Raw genomic sequence first — 23,622 nt, 5'->3', positions numbered from 1 at the left:
CCAGGGACGAGTCTGCCTGCAGGGCGGGGCGCCAGGCCCAGACACAGGCGGCAGGTGGGGGAAGCCCCGCGCCCGCCAGCACCGAGTGACCCTCTCTGGCCTCTGCTCCTAGGTCTCGCCAGACTTTGTGAAGAGTGGTGACTATGCCCTGGAGAGGATGGGGGTGACCTATGCTGCCCGGGCTCACCTGAAATCTCCGTTCGACCCCGAGAACAAGAGGGTGAAGGGGATCTACTGACAGGGTTGCAGTTGTGACCTGGTGCAGAAACCTGGTGCCCCAGCCCACGCCTCCCGCACCGCACGGGCCCTAAATGGCCCTGGGTCCCAAGCTCTGGACCCCGGCCACAACCTGGGCCCTGCTTAGTCTAGGCCTGGTCCTGCCAAAACCCCCAAACCAGACACGAACAGAGAGACCAAGGTGGGCCATCCTGTGGTCACGGCAGAGGGTGGGCTCTAACCCACCCCCGTTCTCCCGTAAATGTAGGGGCTCGGGGATCGTGCCTTCAGTCTTCTGGAGCTTCCAGGAGGCGCTTAGCAGACGCTTATAAAAAGTGTAAAAGCTGAGAGGCAACAGGCTCCAGCTTCATTCTGACTTGCGCTGGGCAGGGGGCCGCCCGGGGGGCTTGGTCAAAGGGTATGCGGTGGCGTCTGTGGTCGGGGAGAAACGGCAGTTGACAGGCACCGTCTGCCACGGGTACCGCATGGGTGGCATCGCCCTGCCCCTGAGATCAAGGCCGCTGCGGGTGCTGCAGGTGGTCGCTTCTCGGCTCTTGGGGAGGGAGCCGGGGAGCTCTTCTCGCCCTGCCTGTCCTCCCTGTTCCCCCGTGAAATCGGTGAGAAGCAGGGGGTGGGGGCTCAGACTAATGCCCGCCCTCACCCACGCAGAAGTGCAGGCTCCTGCCTTAGTTTCCCCTGGAGCCCCTCGCTCACCAGGCCCGGGTGCAGGGGCGTGCCGCTGGGCAAGAGCCTGATGGCCCCTCTCTCCTGGGTGACCTTTGTCTTTGCTGTTGATGGGGACGCAGCTCCTGCCCACGCCACCCTCGCTGGGCCTGGGGCCGCACTCGGTCGTGGGCACTGCCCTGCATGCTGTCCCTGCTATGGCCTGCCCGGGTATGAGGGGCACCTGGCCTGCTCAGGGGTGCCCCTGCTGTCCCTGGTGAGCCCAGCCCCATCCTTGGCCCTCGCGCCCTGGTTCAGGGTGGAAGGACATTGTTGCCCACTGGGCCACCAAGGGGCCAGGCCAGCCCTGGGGAAGCTGCACCATGTGGTCTTGCCCGCGTGCCCTGCGGTGTAATGAGGGCGGGTGGCAGGTGCTCAGGGGACAGTGGAGCCGGTGCCCACAGCACCACACAAGCAGCAGCGAGGGGATTTGGGTGCAGGTGGTCCTTGGTGGGCCCTGGCCGCCTTTGGACGGCCCCCGCTGGGGGCTGCGCTGGAACAGGCCAGGCAAATAAAGTGGAAGCCGTGGGAAGGAGTGTGGGTTACAGATGGCCGTTGGAAAGAGAATTTGCCCCCAAGTCTGTGGGGGGGCCTCTGCCTTCCACGCGATCCAGGCTGGGGACACCTGCAGCCGCCCCGGCTCCCAGGCAGGCCTGGCTGCGAGGAGATGGCTGTGCGCGGCCAGAGAAGGGAGGGAAGGGAGGCGGCTCCCCAGATGGCCTGGCCTGCTCCCCCCGTCTGCGGCTTGGCCACAACCCTGGGCTGGGCTATCCCGGGAGAGGCTGAGGATGAGGGAGGTCCGAGCCCCGGTTCCACCCAACTCGCTGTCACAGACTGCAGCTGGGCACACGCTGTCCTGTGCCTGCCCCCTGTTTTGTGTTTCCTCCTCAGCTGAGGACAAATAGCCCAGCGGTGAGAGCAGCCCGCAGGCGTCACCTCCCAGGGTCCGCAGCTCCGGCTACGGGAAGTCTGGCCGTGCCACGGCCCCCAAGCGGGCGGCAGGGTCGGTGTTGGAAGACCCACTGCCCTTGGTCCTGGGCCAGGTCCTCCTGGGCTCTATTCTAAAGACACCCCATTTCATATCTCTACTTTCTAAGATTTTTCTGGGAAAAAATGAGGGCCGTGACCCTCACTGTGGCTGAGTCCTACCTGTCAGGAGTTTCGGGCAAACTGTGCTTTGAAGGAGCCTAATTGTCACGGCAGAGCTTGGCTGGAAGTCAAGGGAGGAGAAAAGGGGCCTGAGCCTCTGACGCAGCCCCCGTGCCAGCGCCACTGTGCCTGGGGTCCCGAGGCCCCTGGGAGGGGCCTGGGTGGGGTTTTGCCCCTGCGGAGGGCAGGTGCACGGGCCCCTCTCGCCCACCCCTGCAGAGGGCAGGTGCACGGGCCCCTCTCGCCCACCCCTGCGGAGGGCAGGTGCACGGGGCCTCTGCTGGCTCCTGCTGTCGTCAGCTGGAGCAGGCAGCCCGGGCTGGCTGCACCAGGGATGTCAGGAACACGCCTGTCCCAGTTCCCTGTCAGAGCCTATGAGCTGCGTGTATCAGGGCAAGGGTAGCATGCGATGCATCAGGGCAAGGGTAGCACGCAATGGCCCCGGCCCTCCTGTGGGAGACGGGGAAGAACCTGGCTGACAGGGGTGAAGGACAGGCACAAGGACAGACTGAAGTGGTGGTGGACAACGAGCCTGTGGTGCTAAGGTCCCGGGGCGGGGCTGACCTGCCGTGTGACCTGGGCAGTGCTCCTGTCCTGCATGCAGGGCTGTGTGAGTGTGGCCCTCACCTCCTCTGTCTTTCACATCATAGAGTTTGCCGGCACCTCTCGCTGGCTCTGCCTTCCAAGTATACCTGGGCCTGGTCCCATCTCTCACCTCCACTGGACCTCCCTGGCCTCTGGTGACCTCGCTGGTCCTGCTGGACTCTGCCACCCGGTTGCAACCCTTTGACCCCAGAGCCTTTGCATGGCCGGCCACTCCCTCTGCCCCAAGACCCTCCCCCAGATACCACCCCCTTCAGGGTATTGAGGGCACACCTGCCCATGAGGCTCTCCCTGGCAGCCCAATTTAAGTTGCACCCGACACCCTGGCCCCTCCTGACCCCCGTCCCCAGCACCACCTGCCCCAGGCCTTCTTCCTGTGTCCGTCTGTAGCTGTCTCCTACTAGGACATGAGCCACGTGACGGCAGCAGGTCTTGCTCCCGGGGCTGTCCCCGTGCCTGCCATGGGGCCTGGCTCACACTGGCTCTCGACAAGATCTCAGGCTGGACGAGGCGTGGTGGCATGAGGGGCTGAGACCAGGGCCAGAGTGACGTCTGGGGCAGAGGGGCCGCCTCGGGCAATGGCCTCGGAGCGGGACACCTCCTCTCTTCGTGCGTGAAATGAGCTGGGGCAGTTTCTGGACACCACTTACATCAGGCTCTTGGGGGCGCCCACGACCCAGCCCCCCTGAGGTTCGGAAACTCGGAGTGAGGTGTTGTAGCCGCCTGGGTTCACTCTAGAATCTTCCCTGAAAGCTCCCCAAGGCCCCAGTGGGAATCTTCCAGGAAAGCAGAAGTGTCTGGTCTGGGGCTCACGGGGCCCAGCGGCCGACCATGCAGCAAGCGCAGGTGAATGAATGTGCACGTCAGGACGGGGGCGGGGAGAGAGAGGGAACCTGGCCCCAGGGACCCTCCCGTGTTTCAGTGCATTCGAAAGGGCCGTGCCCCGCCCCGCCTGGGCTGGGGTCTGCATGCAGCTGCCACGCGCACGGAGAAGGTGGGAGCACCCAGGGAGCCCGGGGCTCAGTGCCTCCCCCTGCTCAGCAGGCCGGAGGGGGCCGGGACTGGGAGATCGTGTCACAGCTGGGGAGCGAAAGAGTCTCTGTCCCAAGCCTGTTCTCCACGGGCCATTAGGAAGCCTGTTGGGGCCTTTTGGTGGCTGCAGTGGCCAGTGGGGGCACTGCTGACCCTTTGCCAAGGGGGCTGAGCCTTCGCCCGAGGGGCGATCCTTCCCACGCAGCTGGCCCTGCCCCAGATGCCCTGGGAGAGCCCTGTGCCCGCGGCCATCCAGGCAGCCTCCGGGCAGCGCTCACCTAACGCAGTCAGGCCTGCCTGGGGGCTCCGGCGTAAGCCGCCGGGGGCCTGGCCCGGGGAGCTCGGCCGACTTGCGCTGTCTGGAGCCGCACTCCGGCCAGCACCGCCCAGCGGAACCTTCCGTGACAGTGGAAACACTCTGTCCCTGCACTGTCTGGTAGAGCAGCCCGGGACACATGTCGCCATTGAGCGCTGAGACGGCCCAATGTGACCGGGAAGCGGAGTGTCCCAGCTTATATCATTTTAATTAACTTAATATTAAGCTTAAATACCACATGAGGCTATCGGCCACCAGACAGGACAGGCCCAGAGCACCCTGGGACCTGCTCAGACGGACACCTCTGCCTTGCCCTGGGACGCCCCCCAACACTGACCATGAGCCCTCCTCACCCGGAGCTCCTGGCACTTCACAGCTGATGGGTTGTGCCACCCTAGCACCCCTCTCCCCTGGGAGACTAGGGAACCCTCTCCTCAGGGCACAATGGGGAGACCCAAGCCCAGAGAGGGAAAGCAGCTTACCCAGGGTCACACAGCAGAGGTAGGAATGGGGACTGGGCTGCTAGTCTCATGCCCAGCCTCCCCCCACCACCCCTGTGACTCAGAGGACAGGTGGGCCTGGAGTCCCTTTGGCTTGGGGCACACAGGAGAGACCTGGGCAGGAGCACTCTCACCCTGACAGGTCGTTCGGGTAACAGCACTGGCCCCACGGCTCCTATGTAATCCCCTCGAGGGCCCCAGGGGCAAGTCCTGGTCATCAATAAGAGGTGGGGGTTGACAGCCCAGATGCTGGCGTCAGACCTGGGCTCACTTCTGGGTGACCCTGGCACCTCACTTTGGGTCTCCAGGCCTCAGTTTCTGCACCTGTCGAGGGGAGCAGACAGAGCAGCCTTCACAGGTGTGCTGGACTGGCCCAGAGCTGGGGTGCACAGGGGATGGCTCCCACCTGTATGGTGGCCCATGCTGACCCAGAGTGGGGTGTGGGCGTTGCTGCAGCTGGGGGTGGGGCATGGTCTCTGGGGTCCTCCCACGGGCTGCCCACTGGGGGAAGCGGATGACCAGCTGCGTGGGAGAGCCAGGGGGGTGGGCTGTCGCTGGGAGGCCCTTGAACCCCGGGTGGGATTCCTGGTCACTGATCTCTCAGGACCTGGGCGAGGCTCTTCCCCTCTGTGAATTTCGGTTTCCCTCATCCATGAGCTTGGCCGGCCACAAGGCCTCTTGGGTGTTCGGGGAGCAGGAGGTCACCTTGCCCCCAGCTCGCAGGTCTCCCCTGCCCTCTCCTGGAGCTCCAGGCGGCCCAGGACCCTTCTCTGGCTACAGTCAGCGGGGTCAGGGGAAGGGCTTCTCGGGCCAGAGGACCAAGGCCAGAGGCTGCTCCCCCGCCCATCCCCCACAGACCTCCACCTGTCACCAAGGTCGTAAAGATGACAGAGGGCTGGAGCCCAGGCTGCATCGCGCTGGCATCTCACAGCGATTCCGCCCCGTGACTCATGGGCCACGAGCAGCTGTGATTTACAGCACGCGTCTGGCCCGACAGCTCCCGTCTGTGATGAAGTGCCCACGGGAGGAGAAGCAGCCGCGTAGCTGCTGTCGGGGGCGGGCGGGAACCCCAGGCCCATCCATCTCCCTCTCCCTAGAGCTTGTGTGTTTTGCTGACCTGGCTCAACGGAGTGGAATCTCGCTCCCCCCAGAAACCATCCCTAGCCGGAGTCGGCCCAGAGGGCAGGGAGGGAAGAGCCACCCAGACCGGCCTGAGGGTAGCGTCAGCCGTGCTGCGGGCAGAGCGCATGGCACCACCTGGCACAGGGAGGTGGCTCGGGACAAGGCACTCACGGAGCAACGACCCCTGACGGCCAGCGTCTCCACATCCCCTGGGTGCCACTGTGTGTGCATTGTCATCCCATCAGCCCATTTAACAGAGGAGGAAAGTGAAGGTCAGGCAGGTGAGATGACATAAGTCACAGCTCCATAAGTGGCAGAGCCAGGCTTTTAATGCGGTCGGTTCCAGAGCCAGGTCTATGCCCCGCTTGTCCCGCCAGGAGCCGCAGCCTGGGCAGGACAGGTCCATTTCCCGAGCCCGTGCCCGGGAGCCGAGCCGGGATCACCCCGTCTGGCTGTGGCAGTGGTGATAGCTGTTGTCAGGACTTCCCTTTAGGTGGGCGGAAATATCTATTTACTCTGCAACAGAGCAATTTCCACAGGCGAGTCTCTAACTAGCTAAGTGCCGTGTCCTGCCTCCGTCGGCAGGGGAGCCGCCCACTGCGAAAGGAGCCGCTCGCGGGGAGACGCTTAGCAGCGCTGGCACCAGCAGGCTCGGCACCGGCAAAACTCATCCAGGACCAGCCGGCTGGGCGGGGCCATGTGGGGCGAGCCTGTGCCCCCCACAGCTCCTGTCCCAGGAGGACCAGCCCCACCCAGCAAGGGAGGCCAGGCTTTGCGCTGGAGCCTGGGCCACCACGGGGGGTTATCCTGACAGTGAGCAACGGGGTGGGGGGGACCGTGGTCCAGCTAGTCCCGGCGGCCGTGGGAGCTTTGGGGCCTCTCAGACATGCGGGGCTCTGAGTGGGGGGGGCTGGCAGGCACCATGGCCTCAGGGAGGGGTCGGTCCGCCCCTCATCCTGGGCACACAGAGCTGTTCCCCAGGGAACTTGGCGGAGCGGGGTGCACAGAGCTGGTGTGAGCCCACGGGGCAGCGGGGGTGGCAGGAGCAGGACCCTCAACGTTGGCCCCCAACAATGCTGACCACGGTGGGGCCGGCGGGGCTGGGGCCCCGGATGGCGGGGCACTGCGGGGTGGGCTCTTCCAGCGTGGAGACGATCCTGGGCAGAGGCTGCATGTTCCAATCCCCCTGCGAGGAAGGGACCAGGAGGGAAACTGAGGCTGGAGAGTGCGTCAGATTGCCATCGCCCAGCAGCCTTTGGGTTCTTACCCTCAAACTCGCCTTGTCCCACATGGACTCGCCCTCCTCCCCCAAGCTGCTCCTCAAGGGTCCCCATCTCAGTAAGTGTCCCCTCCCCTGGGGACGCCACCACCTAGTTAGGAACCGGGGGGGGGGCCATTCGGGCCTCTCCCCTCCCTGCCCACCCCAGTTTAATCATCCCCCACCGTGCCAGTCGGAGCCCCAGGGTACAGGCCATTTCTCTCCGACATGGCTACATCGAATGCTGTTTCCAACCACGTCAGACACCCGCCCCACGCCGCTGCCCGGCACGCCAGCACGAGCCCTTCCTCGCGCTGGGAGTGTTTGGTTTGGCCGTTAATCCAGCTCTCAAACACTTCCGCTTCCGGGACAGGTCTTCCCAGGTGGCCACGCTGCAGCGCTCCGTGCAACCCCGCATGGGCCTTAGTGCCGGCCCAGCTGCCTCCAATCGGCGGCTCTGGGTGGAGCAGGGGGAGCCGGGGGGCAGCTCCAGCCCCAGGCCTCACCTTCCCCTCCCGCAGCGCTTTATTTTTAGGCTCTGGGGGAGGTTGCTGGCGTCCTGCTCACACCACTGAGGAGACTAATCCCAAGCAGAGACGCCCAGGAGAGGCGGCCACGCTCCCTGTGCAGCCGCCTGTCTGTCATTGCCTCCTGCCGGCAGGTTGGAGCGAGTCCCCCGCGCCCCAGCGGGCTCCTCCTCGGAGATCTGGGCACAGAGGCCTGGGCAGCTGTGGGACCCGTCCACAGGCACCAAAACGGGGTGAGGACGTGCCCAGGGGCCAGGCCTGCGTCCGGGGCGGCCTCAGCGTCCCCCAGCGGCAGGCGCACGCGGCGGGCGTACCTGGAAGCGGACGGCCGAGGACCTGTTGCAGTGCATGGAGATGGGCGCGAAGCCGTACAGGGCCTCCAGCACGTCTCGGTTGAAGGAGTTCCAGGGGACAGAGGCAAACTGCTCGGGGACGGAAGCCTGAGGGCAGGTGCAGACGTCCTCATTGTTGAACCTGGCGGGAACGAGCAACTGGGCCGTGGTGGACAGGCAGGGAGCCCCACAGGGCACAGACGCCTCCGCAGGATGGGTAAGGTCCTGCCTCCCCCCACCCACACCAGCAGGGGCTTCGGGTCTCCTGTCACCATGGCGGCTTGGTGACAGCCGCTCAGGCTCGGCAGGAATCCCCTCGAGGGACGGCATTGCCTGGCTCACCCGCCACAGGCGCTGCCAGGTGGTCAGGGGCCGGGGGCTGCGGCCACACCAGCCCGCCCTGCACCAGCACTTAGCCCGGACGCCTGCCGGGCACCCCGCTGCCTGACAGGGCCGGGGATGTCTGTGCCGGGGTCCCGGGCACGGAGGGCAAGTGGGCGCTTCACCTGTTCACGAGGTGGAAGTACTTCTGCAGGAAGCCGGCATCCACAGCGCTCTTGCAGAGCTCCAGCTCCGTCCGGGGGTAGTAGTGCACGTAGTTGACACACATCTCCTCCAGGATCCCAAAGCCCCCCTGCACGTCAGAGAGGACCCGTCACCAGGCCTGTCGCTCTCAGATGCTGCTGGCCAGCGGCTTTCCCCACCTCCACTTGCTCACTGCATCCGTCCGTTCATGCACCGCACGGAGCCGGCCATGTGCTGGGCCCCGGGAGGAACGGGGACCGCGTCCCTGCCCACGTGGGTCCCACCCTGGGGGAGGGGGAGGCTACAAGCCTCTGACCAGTGAACTAGCGGGCGGCGATCATGTCCTGAAGCAAAATGCAAGCGGGCAGGCAGACGGGCACTGCTGCGCCCATTTTTGGGCACAGAAACTGAGCCTCAGGACAAACGCAAGCCCCGTGGTGGCCGCAGAGTCAGTGGTGCAGGAGGAGCGGACGCGGCCTCCCGACCTCCACCTGCAGTGAGGGCCTGGAGCTGAGGGCGGTGTGAATACATGTGGCTCAGGACAGATTTTACAGTCATTTTACAGAGTTTGGCTTCTTTTCCGCCGACAATGGCGGGGGGGCCCTTCCCCGTCATTCCTGGAACTGTGCTGGAAGGAGCAGGGGGTCCCAGGGAAGAGGCCCTGACTAGAGGCTGTGACAATGGCCTCCAGCCTCCCAGGCAACCCCACAACCTGGCCGTAGCGTGGGGGGAAGAGCAGGCCTTCTCCGAGTCCCCACCACCAGCGTGAAGCCCCTGGCTGGGTCCCTGCTGTCACAGCTGGTGCCCGCGGAACCTTGGCTGGGAGGAAGAGGCTGCGGCAGGGCGGAGGGGCCGGGCTGGCGGGAGCTGGCACGCGGGCGGCTGACCCGTGGGCAGGCCCTGGCGCAACCCTGCACCTGCCATTGTGGGCGTGGGTCTGGGGGTTGCCTGTGGCTGGTGGATGCTCCAGGGGACAAGGGCCTTCACTGCCTCACAGCGGAGCAGAGGACCGCGGGGAGCACAGCGGGCGCCTCTCTCGGCTTCCCCCGCCCAGGGAGACAGAGAAGGCGCAGTTCCAACGGGACCAGGCTCGGATGGGTCCCTGGAGCGCACCTGCTGCACAGAGTTCCCTGGCCCTGCTTCCTCATCTCCCAGCCTTTGTCACCGTCCTGCACATGTCAGGTCAGGAGGGTCACCCTCCTCTGACTTCCCTCCCTCCCCACCCCTCTGCCGCCCCAGACATCAAAGGGGAACTGAGTCCCAACCCCAGCACGCCTGTCCTCCTCCTGTCTTTTACCTTGGGGAGAAAATCAAATTTCAAAGGCCCCTGTCTCTCGGATCAGCAGGGAGGGGTGGAGAGTGAGAGGCTCGGCTCTGCCTGGGAAGCTGCCGGAGCCTTTGATCCACTCAGTGCTTGGCCGCTTGGGCTTGGCACAGTGCTGCGGCCACCCCAGAGGAGGGCGTGGGCAGGGGGAGCCCCAGAACAGCCGAAGGGTCTGAGACGCCAGCAGCGTCCCCAGCCCTGGAGGTCCTGGGAGGAGGCATCAATTCAGCCTCGTGAAGCCGTGGGCAGGGAGCGTGGCCCTGGCAGGAGCGTCACTGCAGGGGTGGCCAGGGGCCTCCGGTCAGGGTTTGCTCACTGGATGCCCAGCAGGTCCCTCCCGCCCTGGCTCCGGCGGCTGCACCTGCAGAGTGGGGCCACCTGCAAGAGCTCGGCTCCCACATCGCACAGAGCGCTCTGCTGACAGCACGTGTCGGGGTTGGCACCTGGGCTCGGGCGCCAGGCTGTCTGGCACCTGCTGCCTGGGAGCTGTGTGCTCTTGGTTTCAGAGCTCACTGAGTCTGCTGGTGGCACCTGCCTCAGAGGTCCGGGTGAGGCTTAGCGTGGTTAGGATGTTACTAGAGCAGTGCTGAACACGCCACATCAGCTGCTGCTGTGCGAGACAGAGCCCCTCCTCCGCACAGAACGAAGGGCTGGCAACACTCTCTTGCCCCCTGCGTTTGTGACCATGGCCCAGAGCAGTTGCCACCCAAATCCAGAGGGAGACAGGGTGGGTGTGGCTAGACCTCTTCAGGCCACAGCCCTGGGTTAAATCCCAGCTCCGCCCTTTGTCGGCTGTGTGTCCTTGGGCAGGTGCCTGCCTTCTCTGAGCCTTCACAGCTCAGCTGTGCACAGACACACAAAAACTCCTACTTTGGAGACTGACGTGAAAACTGTTAGTAAATGAGGGGTGGCAACAACTGCAATGTCCATCAGCGGATGGCTGGATAAGCAACACGAGGTCCACCCACACAGCGGGGCACCATCCGGCACAGCAAGGAAGGCGGCGCCACCCGGCTACCGCGTGCAGGAACCGGACGGCACTGTGCTGCCTGAGCGAGGCCAGACACAGGCCACACAGTGTCTGATTCCGTGTCTACGACATGTCCAGAAATCCCTAGAGATGGAAAGTAGATCAGCGGCTTCCGGGGGGCGGGCCGAGGACAGGGGATGGGGACTGCTCAGTGGGTGCGGGGTTTCCTTTTGGGGGATGAAATTGCTCTAACACTGACTATGCTGATGGTCACATGTGTCCGTGAACACACTAAAGGCCACTGAGCCACACTCTGAGTACGTGGATCGTTCGTGGATCGTATCTCAGTGGAGCCGCCGAGAGAGGTGAGTGCGGCTGACGGCCAGAGCTCGACACCCTGCAGCTGGGTCCACGGAATAAGACATGAGGACCGTGCCGTGGCAGGGCAGGGGTCTCGGGGCCGGGGGCTGACCCACTCTGAACCTCACAATGCACAGGAGAACTGCTGGAGCTACAGGGATTAGCGCCACACCTGGCAGGGACCTGCTGGCACAGCGAGCAGCTGGCTTAGGTGACACCTCACCTGGCCACCTGTCTGCTGGGGCCGCCTGCGCCCGAGCGAGCAGCAGAGCCCCACTGCAGGTCCAGAGCCTCCTCCTGGGACTGTCCCCGTCCAGCCAGGACGAGCCCCGCCAGCCGCCTGTGGGCTGGGCGTCCCCACCCCGCCACCTCTCCACCTTCCCGGAGCTCCCCTCCCCCTGGAGAATGTCCTCCCCCACCCCGCGCCCCTGCACCTGCTCTGCACCCACATGGCAGCCAGTTCCCTGGCCAGGTGCCCCTGCTCTGCTGCAGCTCCTGACCTGGTGTTTGGGTTTTGTCAGTTTTGCCGTCACCTTTGCAGGTGTTGCATGCAGCCCTGTCTCCCTGGCCCTGAGCGCCTGGGGCACTGGCGACCTCTCCTCCCAGGGCCCCTCCCTCGCGGGCCGGGGAGGCGGAGCACCGGAGCTGAGAAAGGCCTGCTGGAGCTCTGGCTCTCGAATTGGAACAGGCGTCACCTGGGGCCCTGTGCAAGCACAGACTGCGGTATCGCCACCCACCCCTCTGACTCAACAGGTCTCAGTGGAGCCCAAGATGTCACATCTCTCACAGGCTCCCAGCCACGCTGACACTGCGGTCCCCGAGGGAGTGTTAGAATCCTCCCTCAGCTGCCCCAGGCCAAGCGCAGCCCTGGGGCCAGGGAGAGGGCGGTGACTCACCACGGTGACGTGCTCCCGGTCTTGCGTGTTGTACGTGCAGGAAGTGATGAGCACGTCTCCCTGGGGAAGGAGCCCACAGACCCCATCAGCATCTGCCACCTGGTGCTGACAGCCCACGGGACCTCGCCACTGCGTGCCACAGCGCCTGCTAGTGTCAGCCGCTACGAGGAACCCAGCGGTGGCCCCTGGCCCCCAACACGAGGGTCACAATCTGGGTGTCCCAGGGAGCCATTACCCATCTGCTCCTGTGACCCACTGGGTGCCAGCCCGTTAGGACACAGGCCACGGACAGGGCCCAGGCCGGTGGCTGTGTGGGCTGGTTGGTCGTGTCACAGCTCAAGGGTGGGCCTGGCCCGGGTTTTCCCTTCTGTATGATTGAGGGCTTCTCTCTCCAAATGCTCAGCATCTGTGGTTCAGCAGGTCAGGCTGGAGGACGCAGGTCACCGCCATGCCATCTGGTTCCTTCCCGTCTGGTGTCCCTTGGGAACTCCCGCATGAGCCTGCCTGGGAGGCAGCATCAGACCCTCCTGGCTCCCAGCTGGTGGCAGTGAGTGAAGTGGCCTCCCTGTCCCACCTGGGCACTCACCTGGTGGACGGACACGACCTTCTTCAACATGCGGATCTCCTGGGGTGGGCAGAGCCGGGATGGGGAGGGAAGAAGAGATTTCAGGGAGCGCAGGCCCGACCCAGCCCCCCGTCCGCTCTGCGCCCTCCCAGGGGACAGGCTCCGATCTGGGGTGTCTGTTCCTGGTTGGCCGGGAGGGGATTAGACCAGAGCAAGAAGGTCAAGTGCACTGGGCAGGGGGCTCCTACCTGGAAGTGAGGGCTGTAGTGATTGTCCCTGTTCACAATCTCCCTCTCTCGGCCGTCCCGGGCGAGCACCGTGACCACCTTTGTCCCCGCTAGGTGCGTGTGCAGCTGAGAGGCGAAGATGTGGATCCCCGAGGGGGGCAAAGCCTGCAGGGCAGGAGCCGCAGCGTCAGGACCCAGCCCCCGGCGCCCGTCAGAAAGCCCGGCAGAGAGTGGCTCCTGCAGAGCGAGGCAGCACCTGCCGGGGCCCCCCAGGCACGCTCAGAAGCAGACGAACCCCCGTGGTCCTTTGAGCCCCTCTTGAGCCCCGAGAGGCAGGTCGGTTCACCCCCACTCAGCCAGCAGGCCTCCGAGGCAAGCCCGCACGGGGGCCTGGGCCTTGCGATGGCGCTGTGGCCCCCAGAGGCCGACCGCTGGCCCGGAGATGCGGGTGCCTGGCAGTGCAGGGAGGAATAAGCTCTTCTGGGGCCAAAACAATATTCTTTTCTTTTTCCTTCGAATAAATCTTGCACAATTCCAGTTCCGTGGCTTCCTTCCACACGCAGTACAAGACGGCGCCTGGTTCCCTGTGGACTTACTGACCCCTCGAGATATCAGCGTCGTTAATATTTTCTCCATCATTTCAGAGAACATTCCAGTGTCTTCAGCTGCATTTTTTGACTGTTCTGACCAGGACATCTGCCTGTGCCTCTGACTGCAGACCCTGTGCCCCTCCTGCCTGCTGCAGAAGAGACAAGACACGCATTTTGCGTGTAAAGCACTCGAGGACGCCGGCGACGGAGGGCAGGTCTGCGCTCGGAGGCACAAGAGCTGTTCCCACGGCCACTGTGTCCCTGCGACGGGCAGTGATAGCTGCTGGGCCCTTCCCTGCGGGCCCTGGCCACGGAGCTTAGACACGGCCAAACATTTCACCACGGAGGGCCTTGGGGAGCGTGAGAGAGCGTCGGCCGCAGAGTGTGGGGTAAGATTTCTCATCCCGGTCTCAGACGAAAGGAGCTGCTGGATGTGTGCACTGCCGGCCCACGGCACCGTCTCTCCCCAGCGTCCGGGAACCTCGCCGGCCCAACCCTAGGAGGGCTGGGAGCTCTGGGCTCACCCACTTGCAGAACAAATCCCAGCGGACCGACCCACTGCGGGGAAAGTCCACTGTAAGCCTCCTCACAAAGCATCTGCTGTCGTGAGCGCGGCTTTCAAAGTCAGACCTGTGTTGAACCCTGGCTCTGTGCCTGCTGGCCTGGGGCCGCGGCAAGCCTCAGTTTCCTCATCTGCGACGTGGGCAGACAGCGCTTACCTGGCAGGCCACCGCGAGAAGGGACAGTCCAGTGCAGGAGAAAGTACTGCAACGCACACGACGGACTGTGAAATAACAGCCATCGTACAGAAAGAGAGAAAACAGCCCGCTGGGAAACGGAGCGAAGAAAGGAACAGACATTTACAGAACAGAACCTGCGGCCAAGAGGCAGAGGAAAAAATCCCCAAACTCCACAAATAGAAAATTCAAGCTGAATGACGGCGGAACGTCTTTCTCCCGAACGCCTGGGAAAACTCTACCCACTGACAAGCCGATGGGTCAGTGAGCGTGTGGGGAACCGGGCACCTCTCGCGTCACGTGCCATGGACCGGGCTTTCTGGAGGGTGTTTTGCAAGGTTTATTCCAGGAAAGTTCACGTCCTTGAGCAGCAATTTCACCTCTAGAAATCAGCATGGTGCCTGCACAAGGGCTCCGGCACCTTCTTTCCCTCTGTGAACCGTTGACCACTGCTGGACAGCGGCCGGTAGGGAACAGGTGTGCACAGGCTGGGATCCAGATGGGGCAGGCCCGGCACGGAGGAACAGGCTTTGGGAGTCACGTCCGGCTCCTCCAGAACCAGGGCCCCCGTTGGTGCTGGAGTCCACCCACCAATCTACGCCGCCACCTTGTGCGCGGCCCGAGGACGGTGCCCCTGAGACTTCGCGCCACGGCACCCCGTGGTCAAGGACACAGTGCAGAGCCCCGGGCTGCGGAGCACTACGCAGCAGTGAAAAGGCAAATCACAGGACAGATGATTCCATTTGTTGAATAATTTGCAAACTGTTCAATATGGATTTTTCAAAAAAGAAAAAACACCTGTCCTCATCACCCGTGAGGACAGGGAGAAACATCTAGGAGAAAAGTCTGGAAGGACACAAAGAGCCAGTGAGTAGATGGCTCAGGGTGAGGCCAGGTGGTTCCGGGACCTTCCCTCCAGCTGCGGGGCCTGCGTCTGTCACTTACGCGGCGAAGGCGGACTTGGAGACGCAGGCGCAGAAGCCGGCCCGGGGCGTGGCTGGCGCTGGGTGGGGCGAGAGGCACAAGCAGCCTCGTGGGCAGGGCGCTCGCGCGCATGCGCACGCGGGGGGGGCGGGGCCACTCACCAGCTGGGTGCACTTGTCCGTGCAGTAGCCGGTGAGGACGAAGGCGCTCTCCCGCGGGGGCACGGCCATCACGGGCGTGTACACCAGCCCCAGCTCCATGATGCCCGCGTCGAAGCGCCGCAGCGTGGCCGTGTAGTACAGGCGGATGCCCGAGGAGTCGCGCCGGTCTGGGAGAAGAGGCGGGGATGGAGGTGGGCGAGGCTGGAGGCCTTCTCAGCCCCCCTGCTGAGAGCCCCAAGACCCCAGCCGCCCTCGGCCAGGAGGCGGAGCCGGTCACCCCCACCTGCTCCCACCTGCCGGGGTTCCGAGAGCCGCCGCCTTTGTGCCCACACCTGTGGGCGCCAGGCAGCTGCGAGAATCAATCAACACCGGCCACGCGATGCCCGCTGGGAAGAAAGAGCTGTTCTTTCTACGAAAACCAGCTGAGCGCTGTGGATCGGCCCGAGACAGCCGGGGACCTAGGACGCCGTGGAACCAGGTGAGATGCCCGCGGTGGGCTCGGGAGGCTGGTGAACAGCCTGGGCCTGCGCCCGGCTGCTGGCAGGGGCCGTGGTGTCCTTCCTCCACGCTCAGAGGAACCTGAGCTGCAGGGTGGGAACCCGCAGGGCGTGGTCGGGGCGAAGCAGGTCGGGGCGCCCGTCTGCCCCCACTCGCACAGCCGGACTCACGTCAGAGACGGCCAAGTGCCAGCGCATCTCCGTGCTGAGGGTGACAGGAAAGCACAGCCTCCCTTTGCTGCTTTGGCTGCTGGGTCCTGCGGGACCGGGCAGACCCGGGAGCCGCCCGCAGAGCCCACATCTCAGGAGAAGCTGAGCAGCAACGTGGCCCCAGGCGCGGGGCCAGCACGAAAGATCTGTGCCCTGGCTCGTGCACAGTCCGGGTCCCGCTTGGTCCACGGGGACTCCCTGTCCCTCTCTGGACCTCAGCTCACAGTCAAGGGCCTCTTCCAAAGGAAACTTCGCGCTTCCTCCAGTCACGGAGACTGAGCTTGTCCCTGCCTGAGGCTTGGCCACACCCGCCAGTCCTTGCAGTTTGCCATTTGGAGCGTCTCTGCAGCTCCCTGGGCAGGCCTCCCCGCGTCGCCCAGAGCTGACGGACAGAGGCCCAGGGACACTGGCACCCGCTGGGAGTCCCCACAAGCATGCGTCCCCCCCTCCTGAACTGCCACCTCCAGTGACCTGCCAGCTCGAGGCTCAGGGACCAGGCTGAGCCCATGGCGGGGTTAAAGGCCTGGCCCCGGCCCCAAGCCCTGTATGCGCATCAGAGGTGGATAGTGGTCAGGGGACTCTGCACCCCGGGCCACTGTGGGGAAGGCGCCAGGCGGCAGGGAGTGTGGACGTGGCAAGGGCTTCAGCTCGGGCGCCTCCTCTTGCCTGCGCCTCCCACACCCCACACGCCCACAGCGTCCAGACGCGCACGGCTCCCTGTCTCTGGGCCGATGACATCAGAGATAATAATAAACGGTGCTGCAGTTGGTTAGAATTCAGATGGGGATTAAATAATGAAGTAATGGTGGGATTTTGATATTTATAGAAAAGCAGCCCATCTCAGGATTTGTGAAGTGACAAGAATGTCTTTGCATTTGGCAAAGGATCCATAAATACAGCCAGATAATCAGAAGGAGACAGACTTCACTGATGCTTAAGGAGTTTTCAAAAATCCATTTGCTTTCAGGTTTTAAATGAGCAATAAATCCTGTATCATGCTAGGGCCCACGCTGACTTATGCCTGTCTCTGTGCGCAGTGTAGATAACGCCAGCGGTGGCAGAAGCATTACTTATGCCACCTGGAAAAAACTGCCCGTGACATTAGCTGAGCAGAGCCCCGTGCCCACTCCGAGTTGGGGGTGTTGCGTGCGTGAGCTTCTCCCAGCTGCGCTGCAGCTATGGGCGGTGAGAGGATGGGCACGGGGTTCAGGTCACCCAGCAGGGCCACCAAGCCGGTGGGGCACAGGCTAGGACCCAGCCTGGAGCCGAAGCTCGTATCTGTCAGGCTATCTGCTCCTCGCTTGCACTAATGAAAATAAGTCACCGGAAAACAGAGAAACTATACGTGGGGGAAGATGCTGGTGCTACAGGGAGTTTCTGACTCGGTATCAACTGGTATTGCCATCCTAAAGACCAACTCTGCCTGTTCCACCATCAGGCACGGGGCGATCCAGCAGCCACTGCTGTCTGCCCCCAGCTCCCCTCCCATCCCTACGCTGTACCCTGCCATCCTACCGTGGCACCAGGTGCCCTGTGCTGGCCCAGCCTGGTCTGGGGAGGGCAGAGCCATAGCACGTGGGTGCTGGCAGGTCACCCCATTAGAGAGGAGAAATCAGGGATCTGAGCAGCCTCGCAGATGTTAGACTGCCGGGGGCACCCGGGCTCTGCTCCAGCCGGGCACCTCTCGCCACTGGCCTGGGCCTGTGGGTAGTGCCCTAGGGCCGGCCTCCTGCTCTGGCTGGTGCTGGCGCGGGGCGGGGTGTCAACTCAGACTGATCCGACAACTGAGGGGTCCCGGTCGGGAGAGGCAGTGTGGCAGCCAGGGTCAAGTGCGGGCTCAGCCCTCCCAAGGCCTCGTGACCGAGGCCGTGGAGACAGAAAGAGCTGGAGCTCGAATCCCTGCCTGCTGGCAATGTCCCTTCACCTCTGGGCCTCAGTTCCTCAACTGCAGAATGGGTTTGCAAGAAACCTCCACCTGGCCACTCCCAGGTGGGTGGTCCCTGGGTCAGCACCGTGTCGATGGGCTGACCGGGCAGGGAGGACGGGAGGGGGGTGTGAGGCTGCCCTCCACCGCCGCTGGGGAGCCAGAGAGGGACCCACAAGGCCCTGCCCTGGGAGCCCACCGCAGTCAGGAAGTGGGGAGTGAAGGAGGGGCCGCAGGGCCACTGCTGGCCGGGCCATCCAGGAGCCTCAGACTGTGAGCAGTGGGGTCTGCACTGAGCGGACCCCAGGCGACATTTCCTCCCAGCCCCCACACAGCAGAGCCCTGGGGCTTCCGAGGGAGGGCGGCAGAGCACCTACCTTTTATCTGCAGCGGGTTGTGGTAGTGAACTTCCAGGCGGAGAAATCTGGAGGACCCAGGGCCCCCAAAAGCGACGCCGGCTTCTTCAGGGTAGTAAAATGCCTGTTGGCGGAAGGGGTGTCAGAGGGTCCGTGTGTCATGAGAGCTCCAGACAGGGCTGGGAGCAAACCTGCCCAGCTGTGGGGGCCCAGCTGTGGGTGGGGTGGAGGGGCCGCGGGATGGGAGTGACCCCCTCCTACGAGGGGCAGCCGTCACCACCCCCAACACACTGGGCGGAGCCTCACCCCCAATTCCCCCTAGCCCCCTTCTCTGGACCAGTGGAAGGGGGCTGATGAGACCCTCCCAGATGAGGCCCATGGAGGCCCCCACAACGGGCCGCACCCCCAGCCAGCCCTGGGACCACCCTGTGCACAAAACCCTCCAGTTCCAGTGGGAAACACAGTCAGGACCGGGAGGTGCGTCAGCTCATGGGCATTTGGGTTTGTAGCAAAGTCACAGAGGCTGGGAGGCGGCCCGAGGGATTGGGGGGATTTCAAGCATCGCGGAGGATGCGGGGCCCTGGCCGGGGCCTCTCGGATGGTGAAGCTGGAAACCAGAGGTGTGGGGGGCCCAGGCCCCAGAGACACGAGAGGAGGCCTGGGAGACCTGCGGGGTCTCGGGGACGCACCTTGGCGCCCAGGGCCCAGGCGGCCAGCACGTGGCGGCAGTAGTTGAGGCGTTCGGGCTTCATCTTGGAGTCGCAGGGTCCGCTGAAGTGGGGGAAGCTGTCGAACTCGGCGGCGCACTGGAAGACCTCCATGTGGTGCACCAGGGCCTCGTTGCCCGCGGTGATGACGGACTCGTACTGCAGCGGGAGGCGGCCCACTGAGTGTGGCGACCGGACCCCCAGCCCCGCCCCCCACTGCTGCCTGGACTCTGTCCAGCTCCTCCCCTCCGTGGGCCTCTGTTTTCCCATCTGCAAAATGGGAGGGATGGGCGAGGCAATTTCCAGGGCACTTCCGGGGCTCAGGGCTTGGAGGGTGGAGTCACCACCTGGAACCAGGCAGAATCCGCCAGAGGCGTGTAGAAGCCCCAGAACGAAGGACACGAGGGTCCAGATGGGACATTGCCTGATGCAGTGGGGACAGCAGTCCTCGCTTGTCTGGGGCAACGGCCGGGCAAGTATGCCAGCTGCCTGCAGCTCCGTCAGAAGGCAGGGTGGTCCTGAGGTTAGAGCCTGCACCCCAGGCACAACCCCAAGGCCAGCACACTCCCTGCTGTGTGACTTTGGCTACTCACACAACCTCTCTGGGCTGCACTTCCTCTGTGGAGACAAGGACAATGCCTGGTGCTGGGCACTGTTGTGCCGAAGTGGGCAACCACCTCGCCCTTCCCCAGGGCCGGGCAGACAGTGGACACTGAGCAGCTATTGTCATCACTGTTACAGCTCCGGGGGGTGTTTTAGAGCAGCGGAGTTCTGAGTTGAGCTGCTTTTTCGTGGAGGGGGACGTGGCCTGACAGACAGACAGACAGACAGCAGTTCCAGTCCCCAGGGAAGGTGCAGAAACCAAGATCTTGGTGGCTTGGTTCAGGCAGGGAAGCGGGGGGCTCAGAGGCCCTTTGAGGGTGCACAGGGTGGCAGGGGCCAGAGGACACTTGCTAATCCTGCAGGACTTCAGGCTGAAGGTCCAACTAGGACCACGGACAGCTCCCTGGGGTCGGGGACAACTGAGGCCCCGGGTGAGAGGCAGAGCTGGGGCGAGGACTTGGGCCCCGGACCCGCCGCGTACCATGACAATGTGGTGCCGGGAGAAGTCCTTGGGCAGCTCGGTGATGTAGCACCAGTATGTGGTCTCCTGGTCGGGGATCAGGACGTCGGGGGCGCGGATCTCCATGGTGCGGGTGTCCGAGGGCACTGGCGGGGTGGGGATGTCGGGCTTCAGGAGCTGCACCCTCTGCAGCCCCGTCTGCAGGCCCGAGGTGTTGATGGCCTCCAGCGACCGGAACGGCTCCGCCAGGATCCCGTACACCAGGTGCACCGTGCCGTCCTGAGGCAGAGACACGGCAAGCCGGGCTCCTTGGCGACTCTGTGTACGCCGTGTCCCTGCCCGCCCACACCAGCCAGGTGACACCCCTCGCTCTGGCCTCTGTGAGGGAGGGGACCCTGGAGGCTCAACGTGGCCCCTGCCGGGATCCCACTTGCACCGCGTGTCGGCCGCGCTTTGTCTCGCTAAGTGCTACGCGTCAGCGAGGAGCTGCTTGCTCCCAGGCTCGGGGGCTGACAGCAGAGCTGGTCCTTCCTGAGCTGCCTCGACCTTGGCCAGCTGCCTCTGGGTGACCCCCTGGCTTTCTCTCTGTTGTCACTGGCCCAGGCCCAGGCCCCAGACTTCTCACGGGCAGGAAAGGGTCACAGCCTGACACTGGCCCAGGAAGTAAGCGTGATCCACGCAGCCCACGCTGTCCTAGGCACTCAAGGCCACCACCTACCTCAATGAGGTAATCCTTGGGGTCACAGGTGGCAAAGGGCCTCTTAAAGAGCAGGGACAGGCCTTCCGGGGTCCTCTGTGCCTGCAGCAGCTGGTAGTCCTGCTGGGCATCCAGGTGGACCTGCCCCTTCCGGTCACTCCAGGCGTCCTGCAGAGACAGGTGCTGGGCACTGACCTGCAGCTCTGACCTGGCCGAGCTCCCTGTGTGTCGCCAGTGGGCTGGGGGGCCGCCGGGCTCACGCCCTGTGGATCTGGGGTCCTGCCTGGGTTGGGGGCCCACTCACACTTCTTAAGTCCATTTCTGCCTGGTGGCAGCAGAGCCCAACCCCAAGGGCACTCACTCCCTCTGCAGCCATGAGCCCGGCCCTCAGATGCCTGCCAGGTCTCAGGCGGGATGGGACACAGGAATCTGTGTTGCTAAGAAGGTGCCTGAGGCTTCCTAGGCCTCGCCAGGGTGGCCTCAGACCAGCCCTGCCGCCGTTTGCCAACAGGGAGGGGTTGTGACGGCTCCTCAGGAAAGGGAGACAGGACGGATGAGGACGGGGGACAAGAGAAACCAGGGCACGGTATCTAAGGTGGCACAGTGCACGGGCCTGAGAGTGAGCCCCTGCAAACATGGCATGCTGCACCCAGCACCTCGCCGCTCACCCTGGTCCTAGCCTTGTCGCAGAAGGTAAACTGAGGCCTGGGGAGGAAACGGCCCTGCTGTGTTTCCCCAGGGTGTGTCCCGGGATCTGGAACCCCAGCCCCACTGCTCCCCTGGACAGGCGCCAGGGCGCAGGGACACAGCGGGCTCTGGGCGGGCTGGGGAAGCAGAGAGCCTTCGCCAGCAAGCAGCCCTGCTCCCCTCTCGGGACACCGCGGGCCCTCGGCCGTGAGGACTTTCGGTTATTTCTGTTTAATCCTATATCCACGGCTAGGACATGTTTTCTTCATTTCCTTGACAAAATACAAATCTGCGAGAGATTTTGCAAACTTTTCCCTCGAGAGAAGCAACACGGTGCGGCTCCTGCCAGGGACGTGGCTGATTGCGGAGGGAGCAGCCTTAGACAGAGGCAGAGAGTTCGCGTGTGACGTTTCAGCCGAGCCCAGAATGCATCAGTTGCACGCATTGCTAAAGGAGCAACCACAAGTCTGATATTTGCTTTCACAGGGATTTGTTGTGCAAATTAATCTCGCCAGTGCGAAGGCTGAAGCCACCCCAGCTTGCTTCCCTGGAAGCAGCCAGTGGACGCCAGCAGGCAGGCAGAGGGGGGGAGCAGCCCTGAGAGGAGCAAGTGCCCCTCGGAGCCGGGCTCACAAATGACCCTGGTGTGAGCAACGGGGCTCGGCTGCTGCCCCCACTGCTGGCGGCTCAGAACCGGGGCGTCCGGGTCTTTCTCTGTGGGGACCCCCTGGGTCACTGAGTGTCCTCCGGCGCGGGAGGCAGGACAGCCCCGGGGCCCGAGCAGGGCCCTGCCCAGGCTGTGCCGCCCCGTCCTGCCGGCTGGCCCAGCCTCACGGCCTGGCCTGGAAGTGGGCAGGGCCGAGCTGTGGGACTGGCGGGACCACTCAGCCCCGGAGCGGTCAGCACCGTGGGCCCTTCCTTGCGCACTCACCGCAACCCAGAAAGGTGGATGGGTTGTCCCCACGTCTAGACGTGCGACAGAGGCGGGGCCGGCAGCCACTGCTCGGCCGGGACTCACTGTCAGTCCTTGTGGCAGCAAAGCCCCTTCCGCAGAGGAAGAGAGGCCGCCTGACTTAGGGGACGTCGCAGCTGCCTGTGTCTGTTTTCGTGGGGGGAGTCGCGCTTCATCCCTGCAAGGCCCTGCTGGCCAGGCCCACCTGGGGAGGACGGTGGGCAAGGGCCCTCCCTCCTCTGGGGACTCCCTGCAGCTTGTGGGGGGCCCAACGCCCTCTCCCGTCTGAAGGGAGATGTTGCCCTTTCCCCACCCCTGGGACAGGAGGGGACGGCGGTGTTGGAGGAGGGTGTGCAGAGCCACCCGACCGTTCCGCTCAGCTCCAGCGCTGAGCTCACCCGCGTGTGCGAGCGCAGTAGGTCTGCCCGGGCTGCACAGCTGCGTGCTGTGCTTGGCCACGTGCCACCCCCGGCCCATGTCTGTGGCGTGTGTGCGCTGGGGAGCAGCGTGGGGCGTGGTTTGTGAGCGTGGGGGCCGCGGGGTGAGCTGTGCCCTCACAGGGGTGAGCTGTGGGGTTCCGGGGGCCTAAGTGTTGTGTGAGTGCCCGGGGGCTGTCCCACCATCGGGCGTGCTGTTAGCTTGTGCCGTCGTGGACCATGGAAAGCGTCCATCTCCCTTTTTGTCCTCAGACTGGCGTCCCCATGACACCCGAGCTTGGGACACAGACCTGGCCCGGATTGCAGTAAGGCAAACCGCGGGAGGCGGTAGAAACACTCCCTCTGCTGGGATAGGGGGTGTGGAGAGAAGGCCCGGGGGCGCTGGGGCCGAGGTCGGGAGGGCTGGCGGGGAGGGAGGCTCACCGCAAAATAGGCGCTGTCACCGTCGGTCCAGAGCACGACGAGGTCGGCATTCTTCAGCTCCCCGCGGTCCGACATCCCGAACAGGAGCCCGGCCCTGAGCCGCCGCGCCAGGAGCTGGAAGTGGACGGCCTCCTGGCTGTAGCTGACGTTCCACGAGAGCTCCAGGGCCCCCTCGGGGTCCAGGGGGATGCGGTAGGGGAAGGGGCTCTCGGGGGGCGCGGAGCCCTGCAGCGCAGCCACCAGGATGACCAGGAAGACGGCCACCGCCGTGCCGTACATGGAGGCCGCCTCGCGCGCGCTGGGGCTGGGCAGGCTGGCCCAGCGACACGGGAGGCTGGGGGCCTGCATGGCGGGGTGAGCTCGCCGGCCTCGCCTGGCCATTTATGCCCTGGCCCCCCACGGGGTGGGCCCAGGCTGCACCGGTAATCGCATTTGTCTGGTGGGCAATTCAATTGTCCCGCCGGCCCTCCCGCCCCCGGTGCCCCAGGCCAGCACTCTGCCTTCCGCCTCCCCTAATTGGCACTAATGACACATGGACACTGTCAGCGGGAGCTGGAGCAGACAGGCTCCTTCCGTCCTCTCGGACCCGTCTCCGAGGAGCTGTCCCAGGAG

At 64.5% G+C, this 23,622-nt stretch overlaps 2 protein-coding genes and 1 long non-coding RNA gene across 3 annotated transcripts in view; 2 read left to right on the top strand and 1 right to left on the bottom strand.

Moving 5' to 3' along the window:
• The window catches only part of SARDH (sarcosine dehydrogenase), a 55,016-nt gene extending 54,452 nt beyond the window's left edge, over window positions 1–564 (top strand). Inside the window, 1 exon segment of the mRNA XM_045562561.1 lies at window positions 113–564. Within this exon segment, the coding sequence (XP_045418517.1) occupies window positions 113–238 (126 nt within the window). The 3' untranslated portion in view covers window positions 239–564.
• A 6,059-nt stretch (window positions 565–6,623) lies between these two features.
• On the bottom strand, window positions 6,624–23,358 carry DBH (dopamine beta-hydroxylase). Its single transcript, XM_045562734.1, has 12 exons — window positions 23,011–23,358; window positions 20,533–20,679; window positions 19,836–20,093; window positions 18,734–18,910; window positions 18,066–18,168; window positions 15,058–15,224; window positions 12,667–12,810; window positions 12,440–12,478; window positions 11,854–11,913; window positions 8,285–8,412; window positions 7,761–7,920; window positions 6,624–6,847 (listed from the first exon to the last, which is right to left on the bottom strand). The coding sequence occupies exons 1-12, from the start codon at window positions 23,356–23,358 to the stop codon at window positions 6,716–6,718; spliced, it is 1,863 nt and encodes a 620-aa protein (XP_045418690.1). The 3' UTR covers window positions 6,624–6,715.
• Window positions 8,877–13,182, top strand: LOC123646087. Its single transcript, XR_006737788.1, has 3 exons — window positions 8,877–11,883; window positions 12,274–12,400; window positions 12,760–13,182. It is a non-coding gene; the product is annotated as an uncharacterized LOC123646087 (long non-coding RNA).
• Window positions 23,359–23,622: the final 264 nt, after the last annotated feature.

Source organism: Lemur catta, chromosome 10 (genome assembly GCF_020740605.2).
Source record: "Lemur catta isolate mLemCat1 chromosome 10, mLemCat1.pri, whole genome shotgun sequence".
NCBI classification, from domain to species: Eukaryota; Metazoa; Chordata; class Mammalia; order Primates; family Lemuridae; genus Lemur; species Lemur catta.
The sequence above is the reverse complement of the archived record's forward strand: the minus strand, read 5'-3'. Positions and strand labels throughout refer to the sequence as shown.